Source organism: Glycine max, chromosome 17, assembly GCF_000004515.6.
Source record: "Glycine max cultivar Williams 82 chromosome 17, Glycine_max_v4.0, whole genome shotgun sequence".
Classification (NCBI taxonomy): domain Eukaryota; kingdom Viridiplantae; phylum Streptophyta; class Magnoliopsida; order Fabales; family Fabaceae; genus Glycine; species Glycine max.
Window position 1 is genome coordinate 19,760,921 of NC_038253.2, and position 19,124 is coordinate 19,780,044.

The 19,124-nt window shown below is 34.6% G+C and overlaps 1 protein-coding gene across 4 annotated transcripts; it reads left to right on the forward strand.

Annotated features, from left to right (window-relative positions):
• The first annotated feature begins 5,903 nt into the window (after positions 1 to 5,903).
• On the forward strand, positions 5,904 to 10,299 carry LOC112997603 (probable disease resistance protein At5g66900). Of its 4 annotated transcripts, none has more exons than XM_026126320.2 (6): positions 5,904 to 5,975; positions 6,259 to 6,921; positions 7,418 to 7,821; positions 8,025 to 8,386; positions 8,711 to 8,964; positions 9,087 to 10,299. In XM_026126320.2, exons 1-6 carry the CDS (start codon positions 5,957 to 5,959, stop codon positions 9,914 to 9,916), a joined length of 2,532 nt encoding a protein of 843 aa, XP_025982105.1. In that variant the 5' UTR covers positions 5,904 to 5,956; the 3' UTR covers positions 9,917 to 10,299. The 4 variants fall into 4 exon arrangements, with proteins under 4 accessions (XP_025982105.1, XP_025982104.1, XP_025982107.1 ...); XM_026126319.2 differs by having other exon boundaries at positions 5,911 to 5,984; XM_026126322.2 differs by lacking the exon at positions 5,904 to 5,975 and adding an exon at positions 6,017 to 6,099.
• The last annotated feature ends 8,825 nt before the right edge of the window (positions 10,300 to 19,124 follow it).

Sequence of the window (19,124 nt, forward strand, 5' to 3'; positions counted from 1 at the left end):
CTGTATGACTTAAAATTTAGAGTAAATTATACTAACATTATTGAGATTGTGTGAAGTTATATAAACATTCTTTGTGTTTTAAACTATTGCAATTACAATAATCCTCTTGAAGGAAGTGATAGGGTAATATATAATGGAATGTGAGTGTAAAATATTTAAACATTAAGAGATACTCTAAGAGATGTTAGTGTAACATATTAATGTAGCATAGAAATGAAAAAAAAGTAATATTACGTGTATATTAAAAAAATTCAGGTCTCCCGGGATTACTTTAAAATATATTAACATTTAACGGTGTGTATATATTTCTCTATAATAAAATAAAACTGTAGTTGTTATCTGAAAATAACATTGAAGTACCTCAGCATTTGCATGTAAGTTTGGTACATTAACTTTAGGGGTTGGTTTGGTAGAATGGAAGAGAATGATGACGAAAGAAGAAAAATATTTGAATTCATTTCAATATATTTTATAATTTAGTGTTTTTTTTATTTTGTTGCTGTAAATTTTTTTTTTCATTTTAATTATTAGAAAATGTATTTATTTTGATTTTTGTCCTTAAACTGTAGAGAGCCCTTATCTTTTATCTGAAGGTTAGGGTTATCTTCTAACGGATAAAGAGAAAACTGTACGCGTTTCATTAAGTTGTTCTCTGCAAATTGGGACCATAACTCCTTATATTGGTAACTACCATCAGTTACCCCACCTTTGATAATTATAATTTGCCTCCTCATCAAATTATAATTTTGTTGGTATCTACACAATTATCTTTTCATGACATATATGCCCTCAAAATTTGTCATTACATGCCTTGAGCATATTCCAAAAATCTTGTCCATTGATTACATCCACATGTAGAACCAAAACAGTTTTCATTGTATCAATCACAACTAAACTCATCAATGATCACTAAGTCATTCAATTATGAGATATATATATGTATGACCCAAAATTACAAACAATCTCCCACTGTTCACAACTATATATATCCTTAGTCCTTATGAATGTGTTAGACTTTATGAGCTCAAAATTTGTCATTACATGCCTTGAGCATATTCCAAAAATCTTGTCCATTGATTACATCCACATGTAGAACCAAAACAGTTTTCATTGTATCAATCACAACTAAACTCATCAATGATCACTAACTCATTCAATTATGAGATATATATATGTATGACCCAAAATTACAAACAATCTCCCACTAGTCACAACTATATATATCCTTAATCCTTATGAATGTGTTAGACTTTATGAGTTCAAAATTTGTCATTACATGCCTTGAGCATATTCCAAAAATCTTGTCCATTGATTACATCCACATGTAGAACCAAAACAGTTTTCATTGTATCAATCACAACTAAACTCATCAATGATCACTGATGCTGATAGAATCAAATGACATAGACTCATCATGAAATGTGTAGCATGAAAATTACGTGAAGATGGCCTGTACACGTCTATTTTCAACTGGTCCTACTTTACCTGAATGAGATCATTTAATAACCTTAGTGTATAAAGTGTAATAATTGAATAATAAATCATATATATATATATATATATATATATATATATATATATATATATATATATATATATATATATATATATATAACCAAATATATCCAAAAGTCAATGTATGCATACATAAAATCTAACATAGAACACAAAATACATAAAAGTGACTAACTCCCACTAAACCAAAGATTCCTCGAACTGTAAAACACCCATGTGAGCAACATGCTCATGAAAGACCTTGGGTGGAAGTCCCTTAGTAAGAGGATCCACTATCATGGAGTTTGTCCCTAGGTGTTCTATGGAAATTTTTCCACTCTATACCCTTTCCTTAACAACTAGGAACTTAATGTCAATATGCTTCGACTTGGTCGAGCTCCTATTGTTGTTAGATTACAATACAGTTGATTTGTTGTCACAATATAACTTAAGTGGTCTTTCAATTCCTTCCACAATTTGCAGCCCCGTGACAAAATTTTTCAGCCATATTCCATGATTTGATGCCTCATAACATGCCACAAATTCTGTCGTCATGGTGGATGAAGTAGTAAGGGTTTGCTTGGCACTGCGCCAAGAAACCGCACCATCGGCTAACATGAAAATGTAACCTGAAGTAGATCTCAAACTATCTAGGCATCCTGCAAAATCCGAGTCAGAATACCCAGTGATCTCCAACTCATCTTACCTCTTGTATGTGAGCATATAGTACTTTGTTCTCTTCAAATACCTCATAACCCTTTTGGCTGCTTTCCAATGACCCATTCCTGGATTGCTCAAATATTTGCCTAACACCCCAACTATGTATGCTATATCTGGACGCGTACATACTTGGGCATACATCAAACTCCCTACAGCTGATGCATAAGAAATCTTCTGAATTTCTTGAATTTCCAAAATTCCTTTTGGGCACTGTTTGAGACTAAACTTGTCTCCCTTAGCAACTAGAGTATCCCCGGATTTACATTCCTGCATGCCAAACCTTTTAAGTACCTTTTCGATATAGCTCCTTTCTGATAATCCTAGAATACCCCGAGATCGATCTCGGTGTATTTGAATTCCTAATACAAAGGAGGTGTCACCAAGATCTTTCATTTCGAAGTTTCTTGATAGAAATCTCTTGGTTTCGTGCAACATGCCTATATCATTAGTGGCAAGCAGTATGTCATCAACATATAAGACCTGGAAAATGTATTTGCTCCCACTGAATTTGTGATACACACAATCATCAACAAGATTCATCTCAAAACCAAATGAGAGAATTACTTGATGAAATTTGTGGTACCATTGACGAGATGCTTGTTTTAGCCCATAAATGGATTTTTTCAGTTTGCAAACCATATTCTTTGGGTCTCCTGACACAAAGTTTTCTAGTTGCATTATATAAATTGTCTCATCAATGTTGCCATTGAGAAATGTCGTCTTAACATCCATTTGATGATGCTCCAAATCATAATGGCAACAAGAGCCATGATTTTCCTAAAAGAGTCTTTCGATGAAACTGGAGAGAAAGTCTCTTTAAAGTCAACCCCCTTCCTTTTGGGTATAGTCCTTCGCCACAAGATGAGCCTTATACCTCTTTACATTACCTTTGGAATCTCGCTTGGTCTTAAATATCCATTTGCAACCAATGGGTTTCACACCTTCTGGTAATGGGACAAGTTCCCAAACTTTGTTGTCTTGCATGGACTTATACTCCTCATTCATTGCTTCAATCCACTTTTCTGAGTTGGAATCTTGCACGGCTTGATGGAAGTTGACTGGGTCATCTTCTATCATACCATTATTTTCCTCATGTTCCTGGAGAAATACCACATAATCATCTAGAATAACACTTCTCCTTTCTCTTGTGGATCTCTGCAAAGGTATTGGCTCATGAAGCATAGGTTCTTGAGGATCTTGAGTTTGTTCTTCATGAATGACCAAATTATCTTGAGTAGGAGATTCAATAAAAATGTCTTGTAGAGGTTCCAAATTTGCTTTATCAAAAGCAACTATATGAATCGGTTCTGGAATTGTTACTGATTCTTCCTCTAAGACAAAGTCTCTAACCTTATTCTTTCCCCCAAACTCAATATCCTCAAAGAATGTAGCGGTTCCATCTCAAAAATTGTCTTTAATTTGGGATCATAAAATTTATAGCCCCTGGATCTTTTAGAATAACCAATAAAGTAGCTGCTCACTATTCTGGAGTCCAATTTCCTTTCATTTGGCTTATAAGGCCTTGCCTCAGCTGGACATCCCCATACATGAAAATGTTTCAGACTAGGCTTTCGCCCAACCCAAAGCTCATAAGGTGTTTTGGCAGCTGCCTTGGTTGACACTCTATTTAGAATGTAAGCTGCAGTCTTTAGTGCCTCTCCCTAGAGTAACTCTGGTAAGTTAGAATGACAAATCATACTTCTTACCATATCCTTAAGAGTTCTGTTTCGTCTTTCAGCCACACCATTCATGCTAGGTGACCCTCGCATGGTGTATTGTGGGACGATTCCACATTCCTCTAGGTACTTGGCAAAAGGCCCCAGACGTTGTTCACCTGAACCGTCGTATCTGCCATAGTATTCACCACCATGGTCAAACACACTTTATTCTTTTGTTGAGTTGGTTTTCAACTTCAACTTTAAATGTTTTGAACATATCTAGAGATTGTGACTTTTCATGTATAAGAAACAAGTATGCATATCTAGAGTAATCGTCTATAAATGATATAAAATACTGTTGACCATTCCATGAAGGTGTATGAAATGGCCCACAGATGTCTGTATGTATCAATTCCAAGACGTCTGTAGCTCTATATGCACCTAATTTCTTGCTTTTGGCCTGTTTACCTTTAAGGCATTCAACACAAACATCAAAGCTTGTGAAATCAATGGAATCCAAGATTCCGTTTGACACAAGTCGTTCAATTCTATTCTTAGAAATGTGACCTAAGCATTTGTGCCATAATGCTCCTGAGTTTGTATTATCAATTCTATGCTTAGTACCATGCAATTTTACATTAAAGGATTCACCACAGGAGACTGCAATATCAAGTAAATATGGATTATCATTAACCAAGAGTGAATCAGTTCCAACAATATCTGAATTAAAAGACAATCTGAACACATTGTTTCCAAATGAACACAAATAACCCAATTTGTCCTTATAAGAAACTGAAACCAAATTCCGTCTAAATGACGGTACAACAAAAGTGTCTTTCAAATTCAAATAAAAACCAGTACATAATAATAATTTAAAGTGCCCTATAGCTTCCACTTCCACTGATTTACCATCTTCAACATAGATCCATCTTTCAGAATCGATTGGCTTCCGATAGCTTAGGCAACCCTGCATTGAAACACTGATGTTATTAGTTAGTAGTGACACTAGAATCTAACCACCAGGTGTTTCTAGGTACTAAAGTTAAATTGACATCAGAACAGACCAAAGTAAGAAACATACCTTTTTTCACGCCAAGCATGATATTAGCAGCTTCATTCTTGGGCTCCTCAGTCCTTTTTCTTTTGCCCTTGTCTTTAGAGGTACTCACAACATGAACACTTTCAGTCCTTTCTTGCTTCAACCTTTCCTCTTCTTGCACACAATATGAAATGATCTCATTAAACTACTGTGAAGGAAGAGAAATCAACACTAAATGAATAAGCAAGTCTTCCGATAGCTCAAGCTTTAGTGCCCTTAATTTTGAAGCAATATTTGGCATTCCCATAATGTATTCCCTAACATTTCCTTTGCCTTGATGCTTCATGGAAATCAAGTTATGAAGGAGAATACTTGTTTCTGCCTTATTGCTTTTTGCAAAGCACTTTTCAATTTCATCAAGGAAATCTTTGGCACTAGTTATATCATTTGAAATAGTGCCCCTAAAGACCTCAAGAATGTCACGCTTAATGATCATAAGACTCATGTGATTTGAGTGATCCCACTTCTCATGAAGTTTCCTTTGTTCAGAGGCATTAGAATCCGTAGGAGAAGGGAGTTTCTCAATCCTTAATGCAAGGTCTAGATCCATGCAACCAAGAACAATTTTCATGTTCTCTTTCCATTCCTTAAAATTTGCACCATTAAGAAATGGAACCCAAGTCAGATGAGTAGATATAGAAGCAACAACTGAAAAGATCAAAACAAAAAATACAATAAGCTCACATAATAGTCATCAATGCATTTAAATAATGGTATATCTAATCACAAGATTTCCAGTACACTATTACTGTATCTACACAATTATCCTTTAATGACATATATACCCTCACTCATATGTTAATTAGACCAATTTAATATTTTGGCTAATTATATAAGCCATAACCCATTCATATATATATATATATATATATATATATATATATATATATATATATATATATATATATATATATATATATATATATATATATATATATATACTTTCATCAACCAGAAGAACTAACTCAGCAAAAAAAAGACAGACATGAGCCATTATCTCAAAGGTAAGCAGGGTATGTTTAGATGCCTTGAATTTTGTTTATGTTTTGCCCGAATTCTAATCTAAACTGATACTTTTTGGAACTTAAAATTTGAAAAGGAAGGATTTTTCATTGTATCGTTGATTCTGTGAGACTCTTTGTATCTATTCTCTGTTTAAGAAAATAAGGAACTCTCTCTGCTTGATTTTTAATTCATGTATCTATTCTTTTGCTTTCGGTGTTTTTATTTTTATTCTCGTCTTTGTCTTAATAGTGTATATAACATGTTCCTTGTTTGATTGAACAGAGAAAGGAGGTCCTAGGTTGGTTATCATGGGAGAGACCAAACAACTTGTTACCCTTTTGACACAATTTCAAGAGGCAATGAGGATGGTCAAGGATATAGTGGAAAAAAGCAGATCGAGTAAAACGAGCAAACGATTACTAAGGAAAACCCTCAAGAATATGACTCCTCTACTGCAGGAAATCAATCAATACAATGAACACTTGGACCCACCCAGAGAAGAAATCGACACTCTTATCAAAGAAAAAGACGCCGTAGAAGAGATTGTGTGCTGCTATTCCTGCTCCAGGAGCATTTGGTGGACCAAATTATTCTCTTGGCTTCCACTCTACGGGGATAAATTTTGGAATAACAAGAATTATTCCCTTGCTGCAGATGACAACCAAGTTAAGTATATCAAAAACACACTGTACAAGGTGAAAGAGGTTCTTGAGCGTCTAGACATAGAGAATTTTCAGCTGAAACTCAAAGGTGTTGGATCACCAATCAAGTGTCCTTTTGGTGTTCCTGAAAACCCTGAATTCACTGTTGCGTTGGATCTACCGTTGAGCAAGTTGAAGATGGAGGTTATCAGGGACGGTATGTCCACCCTTTTGTTGACTGGTTTGGGTGGATCTGGTAAAACAACTTTGGCTACAAAGCTCTGTAGGGATGAAGAAGTCAAAGGTAAGTGGTAACTCCTCTTTGGTTCCTTGATGCCTGATAAATTGACTTACAAATTCTTATAATAACTTTATTTGTATGTCCACTATCCCATATACAATACTCTATCATAAACTATTACTAAAGAAAGTACAAGACGCGTGCTAAAAAGTTTATTGGAAATTTGCATACATCTATGGAAGTTTTATCTGTGTAATAGATGAAAATAGTGGCATGTGAAATGTTTTGAATCCCTATTTCTAAAGCAGAGTTCAAGTTTACTATATACAGATGTCCTTTGAGAGATTAATGCCTACGTGTCTTTACATCAATAAGATCATATTATAAACATTTCATATTCTTTGCAAGTACTGTTTTAACAGAATAGAGAAGCATTTTCTTTTGATCTGGATTAATTTATTTTCTTTTCTGCTTGGTATTGATTTAGTTATGTATTGTGTGTTTAGTACAAGACATTAATCAAATGCTCTGGGCTGACAGATTTCTTTGCTTTCACCAGGTAAATTCAAGGAAAATATTTTATTTTTGACCTTCTCACAAACGCCTAAGTTGAAAAGTATTGTAGAAAGACTATTTGATCATTGTGGATACCACGTTCCTGAGTTTATAAGTGATGAAGATGCAATTAAACGGTTGGGAATTTTGCTGCGGAAAATTGAGGGAAGTCCACTTTTGTTGGTACTTGATGATGTTTGGCCTGGATCAGAAGCCCTCATTGAGAAATTTCAATTCCAGATGTCTGATTATAAAATTGTGGTGACTTCAAGGGTTGCATTTCCTAAATTTGGAACCCCATATGTTTTAAAACCACTTGCTCATGAAGATGCAATGACCCTATTCCGACACCATGCTCTCTTGGAAAAAAGCAGTTCAAGTATTCCTGACGAAGAACTTGTCCAAAAGGTGCTTGCTTATTCTTACTTTCTGACATTGGGAGTAATCTGTACCAGTCCTTTGTGTCTGAAGCCATTGTTGATTTAGAGAGTACAAAGTTGTGTTTTGACTCCTGAAACTAATATTATGGTAGATTACTTGCCACTTGGGCACCCAAGTAACAAGTTACAACCATCTGTTTACTTACTTTATTTGCTTGCGCTGAAATGCAGGTTGTGAGATATTGCAAGGGTTTACCCCTCGCCATTAAAGTGATTGGTAGATCACTCAGTCATCGGCCTATTGAGATGTGGCAAAAGATGGTGGAGGAATTTTCACAAGGTCATTCTATACTTGATTCCAATATTGAATTACTTACATGCTTCCAAAAACTCTTGCATGTATTGGAAGATAATCCCAACATCAAGGAGTGCTTCATGGACTTAGGGTTGTTTCCTGAAGACCAAAGAATTCCTCTTCCTGTTCTCATTGATATATGGGCAGTGTTATATGGATATGATGATGACGGCATAGAAGCAACGGACATGATAAATAAATTAGACTCCATGAATCTAGTTAATGTCTTGGTTGCAAGGTACAGCGACTAGTTATTTTTTCTTCCCATTCACTTAATCTTATATATAACATGAAATCGTAAATTATTGTTGACAAATAATTCAATAGCATGTGTAGCTGATGCAAGAAGCAATTAGTTCCTTTATAAAAATAGACCAAAATGACAATTTTGGAGTGAGTTTAAACTTTTTAGTTCTTACCTTATACAACTCAACATTTATTTTTATGAAATTATTCTTACAGAAGTTGAAATTTGTACTTAATCTATCCGATAGAGAGCATGTATTTTAATCTTGTGTGATAATTTCTCTTCCTAAGGATTTGTTTATTTTTTTCTTACCAGGAAAAATTCAAGTGACTCAGACAATTACTACTACAATAACCACTTTGTCATCCTCCATGATCTTCTAAGAGAGCTTGCAATCTATCAAAACAACCGGGAACCAATTGAAAAGAGAAAAAGACTGATTAATGACATTAATGAAACCGGGGTGAAGCAACAAGGCATGATAGCCCGGTTATTGTCAAAATTTCTCAGATGCAGTGTTAAACAGACACTCCAACAGGTCCCCGCCCGCACATTGTCTATATCAGCTGGTTAGTTATACCGTTTCTGAAGTATATATACTCTTACATAGTAAAAATGCTAATAAGAAGGTAGCAGTGATTTTCCATTGATTACTCTTCCCAAACTGACATCATATGGGTTGTTTTTGCAGATGAAACGAACACTTCAGACCAGTCCCACATACAACCATCCCAAGCTGAAGTTCTGGTTTTAAATCTTCAAACTAAGAAGTACTCCTTTCCAGAGTACATGGAGAAAATGAGCGAACTAAAAGTTCTTATCATGACAAATTATGGTTTTCATCCCTGTGAACTTGAAAATTGCAAACTACCCAGCTCTGTATCAAACCTGAAAAGAATCAGACTAGAGCGGATTTCTGTTCCCCACGTAGGGGCATTGAAAAATCTTGAAAAGTTATCCCTCTACATGTGTAGTAACATAAGTCAGATTTTTGAAAATGGTACCATCCCAGTTTCAGATTCATTTCCAAAACTATCAGATTTGAACATTGACTATTGCAAGGATATGGTGGAATTACCTACTGGGATCTGTGATATTACCCCACTAAAGAAGCTCAGTATTACTAATTGCCACAAGCTTAGTTCTCTGCCCCAAAACATTGGAAAGTTGTTGAATTTGGAACTCCTGAACCTAAGTTCCTGCACTGATTTGGAAGAGATACCAGATTCTATTGTAAAACTTTCTAAGCTAAGACTTCTTGACCTCTCAAACTGCATAAGCCTTTCAATTTTACCAGAGGACATTGGTGATCTATGCAATCTCAGGAATCTCAATATGACAAGCTGTGCAAGGTGTGAATTGCCGTACTCAGTAACCAATCTTGAGAATTTAAAAGTGGTGGTATGTGATGAAGAGACAGCTGCTTCATGGGAAGCATTTGAAGCTATGCTTCCAAATCTGAAGTTAGAGGTTCCTCGAGTTGAGGTTAACTTAAACTGGCTTCATTCAATTAGCTCTTAAGACATGTCCTGCTTCATGGAAAGCATTTGAAGCTATGCTTTCCCAATCTCAAGTTTGAGGTTCCTCAAGTTGATGTTAACTGAAGCTGGTTTCATTCAATTTGCTCCTATGACCTCTTTCTATAAAAATGTTAGACCAATGATCGTAACTGTTTCATGTGAAATAATCTTGTTTAAAATAGGGATAATAAATGTGTATTCAAGTTGCTGTAGTAGTATTTGCATGTCGTGCAAACAGTACTATGCTACTTGAAAGAAGTTGGTGATTTTATGTGTTGTGTGTTGTCACGATTGGACATCTTAGCATAATGATGCCAACAAAATAATTGAACTATGATAACTTCAAAAGTTTGTTTTTATGAAGTAGGTTTTCTTATCTTCGAATTTAATCTTATGTCCCTCCAATTTTTCGTTCTGATTCGTTTCCCGATTAATGTAATGTATGAAATCGCGTATTTATAATGTTTGCATATATCTTCTTTTTTTTTTCCTAACAAAGTGCTTTGTTTCGTAACAAATGCAGATAGAGTTTCTAGTTTTGAACGTTGGTACAAAACTGCGAAATTCATATTTTATAAACACTTACGAAAATTTGTGAACAAGTTGATTAGTGGCACCTTCTTTGTCGTCATAATACGGACCAGATAAGCATTGGCACATTTCTCTCATGAGTCATGGTTGTACAACGACATATTAACTATGCAACATATTTTAATATTATCATTGGTCTAATGACGGAGTAGCGATGCAAAAATAAGATAAATAGAGTGATTGTTTTGTCTTGTTGCTTTTATTATTATTATTTTACTCATAAAACTTACCGAAGGCCTGTCTTGTAGCTATTTGGCATGGCTTTAATAATTTACAAAGACCACATTAAATTAAAATTAGCAACAACTATGAAGATAAATAATACATCTTTGGTCCCTAATTATAAGATATAGTTGACTAATTTAAGTTTACTAAGAAAATTAATTAATTTAGTTATTAACATTAAATTTATCTTTATAAAAAAAATATTAAATCTGTCTATAATTATAATATTTTTTTAAATTTATCCATAACTTTATTGGGACATACTCATCTTCTCTGATTTTTATAAGAGAGAGAAAAGGACAATGCATGGTATCTTAATAAAAAATAATTAATACACAAGAGATAAAATGAAGTCTTAGAATAAGTGATAAAAAATTTATTGACTATGTCTTATAAATAAGAATTGACTAAGTAACTTACTCTCCCCTACAAGGGTTCACCCAAGGGTAAGACAATAATTAAGGCTTAAGCTTTAAGTTCACCAACAAATTTTTTATATTAGTTTTTATATAGAAAAAAAGTCATATATTAACATAAAGAGTACATATTTTAGCAAAACCACCTAACACATAACTCTCATTTAAAGTAAAAAAAAATATATTAAAATTTACTTTAATCATTCACCAATGGATTGATCCTGTCCTTCAGTCTCAAATATAAGAAGAAGAAAAAATTAGCTTACACTTATTAAGAAAGTTGGTTGGTAAGAATTTAATTGTGTCAATTTCATTTAAAATGTAAACCTCTTTTGAAATTATCTTTCTTGAAAATTGATTCCAAGAATAAAAGAGAGTCATTGAAAAAAAAAACTTCAATTAAATGAAGGTATCTATTAGAAATAGTCTCATTAAATAAGATAAATTTAATTACAATTTATTTATATTTGAGACCAACACAAGTAATTAATTTTCTTTGACTTATATTTGAGATGGGGAGGATTATTGAATAACTTTATACTACTTTTGTTTCTTATTATAAGAAGCAAGTTATAGTATATTTTACATTATAACTTATTTCTTATAAAAAAAGAACAAAGATAATATCTTCCAAAGAAACTCAACTAACAAATCTCTAATTCCTCAAAAATCATGTATTAAATAAAAAGTTAAAGAGTTGATATTTTAAATAGGCGCAATTAACTTTTTAGTACATGTAGAATAGGAGGTTTTTATTTTGGTTCCTAAACTTTAATTTTTTATTTTATTTGGGCATCTGACAATTTTTTATTTGAAATAACTACTTACCATTAGAAAATCTCTGCTAATTAATAACGTGATAGGTATTTTTTTCAAAAATAATAATTTATTAGATACCAAAATAAAAAAATAAAGATTAGGTATCAAAATCAAAACATCCATATTTTACTGATAAAAAAATAAGTCTAAAATAAATAAATAAAATAATTATTATCATTACACCACACATACATTAAGCTCTTTATCTCAACAAATCTCTTTAGGCTCCGTACTCTCCAAAGTGTATAAAGAGGCACAAACTAAAAGTTATTGTTAGTTTAGGAACAATATTAAATACAAATAATACGTTATAGTTTTGAATAAAAGTCGCTCTATTAGGACATATATACAATAATTTTGGAGAATGTTTACTCGATAAATTGAATACAGATGTGTACATTAACTTCTTCATAGCAAACTATTGACTATTTATAAGCATTAGAAAATGGTTATTGGAGAGAGCTTTTGTTGCCTCATGAGATGAAGTTATTCCCATTCAACACTAGAAAATAGGAATGTTGGAGCTCGAACATTGTTATTCCCATTTTCCTAGGTAATCAAAATCACAATAATACTTTCTTTTTGGCATGTGTTATTGTATTTTATTGGGTCAGTAAGGTGGAAGTTTCAATTCCTATGAAGGAAGCACTACTCAAACACGTACACTACTCAAGATCATTCCTTTTGTAGGAATATGACATTTTGTAAAGAAAAATATCATAAGAGACTTATATTGTGTTTTTTAAAAAATTAAACCTTTTTCACAAATACAAAACTAACATCTAAAATAAGTTTGAAAGATAGATAACGAATTTTTGCAACAAACTGAAAAATAAGATTTGATAAACAAAACGTGTTTTTAAAAATAAAATCAAATTCAAAATTTAAAGCACAAAGAGAGAAAAAGAGATATAAGATACAAAAAATTATACTTGTTTGTCTCACTCATATATACTACGTTCAATTTTTGGTAAACCACCAAGTTCTACTAATGTTTCAAAGTTACCCGTATTTGTAATGGTCACCTTTGGCTCTTACAAATCAACCTTTACATCAAACCTGAGCAACCCAATATTGTTTGTCCTACCAAGTTACTATTGGCTCTTTACAAATAAAAAGATTTATTGTTTGATTGGTTCACTGACTAAATCTTAATTGTCTTGCAGACGAACATGGAATCTAAGAACCTAGTCCTTTCTCTCAAGGGGTTCAAGATGTTTTGAGAGCTTTTTAGAACTTTACAATAGTATATAAAATATTTATACATAAAGAATTTGAATGTTAGCGTGTAGGTTCATGTCTCATTTCTTCAAAGCTTCTGATATTTATATATAGGCTTTAAGTGTCGATTGTCTCTAAACAGGTAGAAATCTTCACTTGAGTTCACATTTGAAGATTGTGGTTGTTGGAACATTTAATCCTTTCATTAAATGCACATCCCATTTCATGTTGGAAAATCACTCTTGTTAGCTTCCTTCAAGAACACTTCAGCAGAAACATACTTCTTTTTCGTTAGAGTAGGTTTATCACAATAAGATGTGTCTTTTGATACTATTTGGCAACTTCAAAGCACTTATACTTAATTTATTCTTTGTGGGATTTGACATATCCAAGTAGAATGTCTTATAAGATAGTTTCTACAAAATGAATCTTAAACACAAAATATTAAATGAAGTCTTAAATGCACTCTTTAATGCTAAATTAGATCATGAGATATCTCTCACTACTACAAAATGCAGATTTAACATCGTTAGGTTAACATCGGTTTTTGATAAAATTGATGTAAAAAAATGTGGTGGCAAAATTGTAAATAACATGATTTCATTAACATCGTTTATCCAAAAAATGATGTTAACCAAGTCATGATAACATCGGTTTTTCAAAAACCGATGTTAACTAACTCTCGTTAACATCGTGTTAATATCAGAGTTAACATTGGTTTTTCAAAAAATTGATGTTAGGAAATAATTAGTTAACATCGATTTTTTCCAAAAAAATCGATGTTAACGTTAACATCGGTTTTTTAGTGAAAACCAATGTTGAACCTACATTTTTAAAAAATATGAATCAGAGCCCTATTTTCTCGTACTCTCATCTTCTTCGTCTCAACACCCTCTTCTCCTCCACTCTTGGCATCTCTTCTCAGCTCCCTACTTGTAAAAGCATTGTGTCTTCGAACTTCGGTCTTCGCACTCTGGTGTTGACGTCTTCTACCACCGTGACATCTTGCGTCTCCGTTAGGTTTCGTCCCTCTATTCCACTCTTTCTCTTTGTATTTGGTTTCTTTGTGGAGTTAGGTACATCTCGCACCAAGTATCTTCCCTGCCGCGTCGGGGTCGACCTAAGCATTTAATATTTTGTGTTATGCTTTCTTTGTGGGCATAGAAATCCTAAGTTTGATGATACAATAACCCTATAATGCTAAACTTATTCTTTGTGTCATGAAAAAAAGGTTATGTTTTATGTATACTGGATTGTGCTATACAATAACCTTATAATGTTAAACTGGATTGTGCTATACATTTGTGATGTCTGGCTGTAGTTGATTGAGCTTAAAGAAGCATAGACATATTCCTCCTGAAGGGAATCTATTTTATGCATAGATCAGCAATTTATGTATTGTATTGTGCATGTATATTCAATACTTAGACCTGAGAGTGAGATGACAGGTATAAGCGTGCTTTTTTTTTCTCAAATTAATGTAGCACATAGACAACAAAAGTTTTAGCCTTGAGATGGAGTCTGCAACTGACAATTAATTATAGGATGGAGAGGATTGAAGTTGAGTCTGATTTTAATTTTTGAAGTTGTTTGTGCATGCTTTAAGGATAGTAAAGGAAGTCCACATTTGCTCTTGAAATTGAAGGATTACATTCAATTAGCATAGACTTTGAACTTTTTATCTTTATCTCTTAAGAAAAGAGATAGGAATAAACCAACACATGTTATGGCACCACTTGGTAGGTGCTACCAAAATTGTGTGTGGGAAGACTTGGTGGCTCGACAAACCTCTATAAGACTGTAATGATGGACTCTTTTGTCCTTTTCTATTAATGAATGATTTTATTTTTGAATAAAAAGGATAAAGGTATAGTAGTATTCATTAGTGACTGCAATGCTTGTAAAATATGCATACCTTGCCGTACATGAAAATGTATTGTTGATTTGTTGGTAGAAAAATGTTGTTTGGCTGAAACAAAGAGCATCCTTATATTATTATTCCTCTAGTATGTCCAAAAGTCATTTATGCCACAAAATTTTATTCCTCTAGTTGGTCCTGTGAAGCTTATATCAGATAGGAGCTATTGTTTGAATCTTAATCATGGCTTCCTTTATTTATAAATATGTTTTTTTTTCTAGATAAGAGTAGTTTAAGCTGTGTCCCATGAGGCTTATTTCGCATCCATTGAAGGTGCAATACTCCTCCACTTCCTATTATTTGAAGTTTATTTTTGTAAATGACAATCATTCATTATTATATAAATAACATGCAATGCTTCTTAATTATGAGTTCTAATGAAAGTTGTTGATTTCATTGTTTGAACCAATATTTGGGGTGTCTTGACTTGCTTGGCTTTCTTTTGAGGCTTGAGTTGCTTGGTTCCACTCTAACCCAGCTTCACACTAGTTTCTGCTGCAATTCTCGGTAAGTTTATCAATTCACTTTTTTATTACTTGTTGACTGTGATTAATGAGTATTGTCATATATACAAGTTATGTTCATGATAAGTGAAACTTAGATTCCTATTTGAGATTGAATACAATGATTCTTGTAGACAATTTGCATTAATCGTTGTATTGAATCTTGAATTGTCTGTTTGGACAGTTTGGGAAGATACATATTTTTATAGTACACTCATGCGTAAAGGTTAAGTTTATTTTCTTAAATTTGATGAAGCTTCGGTAAAATGCATTTCTATTTGTGTACTTGGAGACCAATGTGAAATGCTGTCAAAATTTTGTCAACTTTAAGAAAAGAGACTTAACCTTGACGTATGAATTTACTATAAAAAATGCCTTCCTGAATGGGATATGGCCACACCTTTGATGAAAAAGTGAGATTTTCATGCATAAAAAACTTTATGAGTATCACAGAGTTAATAATTAGATGGATCAAACTTGGATGAATGCAAGTCGAGTGAGTCTTGCATATGAGGAAGGCGTGGAATGTGACGTCCCCAAAATAATGACTGGTTTAATAGTAATGATTTAAATAACAAAAACCATGGTAATTTTTTTTTCTTCTTTTTCTTTTTCATTTCTTTCTCTTTTCACAATAATTAGGTTCAGAAGGAAAATCCTCACTATAGAGTCCTGAATGGCCAGTTCACAACTCTATTCGGAGTCATTTCTTTCTTACCACTCGTAATCTCTAAACTATTTTGCTGTTTCAAAAGGAAGAGTATACCAGCCATTACTTTAGGTCGTCACGTGAAAATAATAAAATAAAATACGGTCGGTAAACTCTTTTGCAAATAAAGTTTGCTAATGCTTTCTTTTCAAATAACAAGGTTAAACATAAGTACATTCATCATTTAATAGCTGTCCAAAATATGGGAGTTTTACAAAATACATAGTGTCATCCAGAGCAAAGGTGTCCACAGTGGTGACTTTAGCCACATGTATACAATCATCAAATTCCTATACAATAGATCTACCCATACAAAAACAAAAGAGTAAACCTAATAGTCAGTCCTAGATACACCCACCCTCAAAAGTATATAAAACTAATCCAATGAGCTGTCTACTATGATGAAGAGCCCCCATTGATCGCCATCTCTCCAGGACCACTATCCTCCGTAGAGTCTACCTCAGATGCCGACATGACGTCCTCGGGAGAATCCACCTCAAGGAGTGGGTCCTCATCACCCTCTAGAAAGTCAAGAGCATCCACAGCAGGCTCAGGAGGTAGCTCCTCGGGATCCTCCTCAGGGTCTTCCTCGGATAACGTCACCTCGATCACTTGGGCTGGCTCCACTAGACGGTATGGTGTAGGCGTGGGTAGTATCCACTCCACAGTACGCTGAAGCGTGCGCGCGGGTTCGTCTGGATGCACCAATGAAGTAGCCGTAAATCGAATCGTGCCCCGAAATCGGCACCTCGTGTTGCCTTCGAGGGTCTCCCAAGCTCCCTCTAGGCACTCCATCTCCACTCGATCATGGATTAGCTGCGCCGCCATCATGATCTACAAGAAAGAAAAGAAAGGGGTAGACTCTTTCACGAAAATCTAACTACGCCGCAACACAATGCGTCTCATAACCACTACATGCAAGTAAAAGGGGTATCTTTAGGCTTTTCATCTCTGGTAATCGATTACACAACCTTGGTAATCGATTAACAGAGGCCAAACTCGAATTACATAGCTTCAGGACATGAAAACCTGAAAAAGGCACTGTGTAATCGATTACACATACCTGGTAATCGATTACCAGTGGCATGTTCCCCTGTGTAATCGATTACACAACCTGGTAATCGATTACCAGAGGCCTCCATAATCTTCCAGTCCCATTTCTAAGCCTGGTAATCGATTACACCCCTTGGTAATCGATTACCAGAAGCCCTCCTAGCTTCTTGACCTCGTTTTCAAGCCTGGTAATCGATTACACTCCCTTGGTAATCGATTACCAGAGACCATCTTAGCCTCCTGTCTTCATTTTTAAACCTTGTAATTGATTACCACCCTTGGTAATCGATTACCAGAGGCCACATCCCATATATCAATCAAGTTTCACAGCTGGCCAGCCACCACACAAGCCTCCTTGCTTTGTGGTCTTTGTTCCTTTTATCTGTTGACTGCCAGGAGCTCGCCTGCTTAGGTACATCACAGGTTCTCACTGACTGACTATGCCCGGGTTGGGTCGGGATTGGTCAAGCTTGGTTTTGGGCAATAGCACCCCACCTGACGTCCCCAAGGTCTCCTGACCCCCGCGACATATCTCCAGGTACCACTCTGTGGTCAACAATAAAAGAAGGAAGTCTCACCCTTCCACACTTCCTCATTTCAAGCTTGTAGGATTATGGGGTATCCATCACATGTGGTACTAGGTGGAGGTCGGGCAATGGTGCAAAACAATTCTCCACATCCACAAATCACATATAAACCCACCATCCCCTGTTGCCCACCTTCAACTGAGCACACGTACTCCCACGTAGCCCTTATCCTCGTTTCTCTCAACACCGGGTCCCCATCAATCCTCCCAAGCTTCCACAACATCCAAGTAATTCAACATCCACTCATCACAAACTAACAAAACCAAGCAAAACAGGGAAAAGGCAGAAAACTCTGCCCAAAACTCAAACCAAAAATCACAGCTTTTTCTCACTTAAAGACCCCAGTAACATTTCCTTCGTTCACCGTTGGATCGACTTGAAAATTTTACTGGAAGTCCCTAGTACATAAGTCTACATTTTGACCGTTGGGATCTGCTAGAAAATGTCCATAACCACATATGTACTACCCTTTTCATAGCCAGCCATACACAAGCATTTTTCTACTCTTGTACAAAATTCTGCTGCACATTTCAACAACAAAATTCTGCATAAAGTGCAGATTTCGAAAACCACTCTTTCCCTCATCCAATTTTGCCTAAATTGAATCCTACAAGTCCCAAATCATGTACCAATCATGTCTAAACCAAGGACAAGCTTCAGACCAAAGCAACATGAAACCTAGGTATCCAAAACCCCTCAATTTAATGGATTTTCAAGGTTTGAGAAGTGAAATTGAGAATGAGGTAAATTTGGAGAAAACTCTCACCTCACACAAGTCTATAACATCAATCTAAACTTGCTCAAACTGGATTTACACCTAAAATTCCACCGAATCAAAATTTGACTCCTCAACACCCGATTTTACCCTAGAAATGGCTCTTTGTTCACTTTGGTCATTTGTTTTCTCTCTTGCACAGCCCAAGCTTCCTCATAAGTCCTAAATGACATTTCAAACTAGGATTGACACACTTTAATCTCCAAATACCACTAAATCCAGATTTGGCCTTTCAACTCTCAAAAACTCACTCTTTTTCCACTCATAACACCATATTCTCACTTTCTAACCCTAGGTTAACTCTACCCTTCATCCCTAGCAGTTTTCCATAAGCAATTTCAGCACACCAACATCAAAAGCATCATCATAAAAACCCTAAAACTGAATGGGTA

Excerpts from the sequence above, each read along its gene's own strand:
- LOC112997603 (XM_026126319.2), top strand. The coding sequence starts at position 5,957 with ATGAGCCATTATCTCAAAGGTAAGCAGG. Across the intron at positions 7,822-8,024 it reads ACGAAGAACTTGTCCAAAAG|GTTGTGAGATATTGCAAGGG; the intron begins GTGCTTGCTTAT and ends GCTGAAATGCAG. Across the intron at positions 8,965-9,086 it reads CACATTGTCTATATCAGCTG|ATGAAACGAACACTTCAGAC; the intron begins GTTAGTTATACC and ends TTGTTTTTGCAG.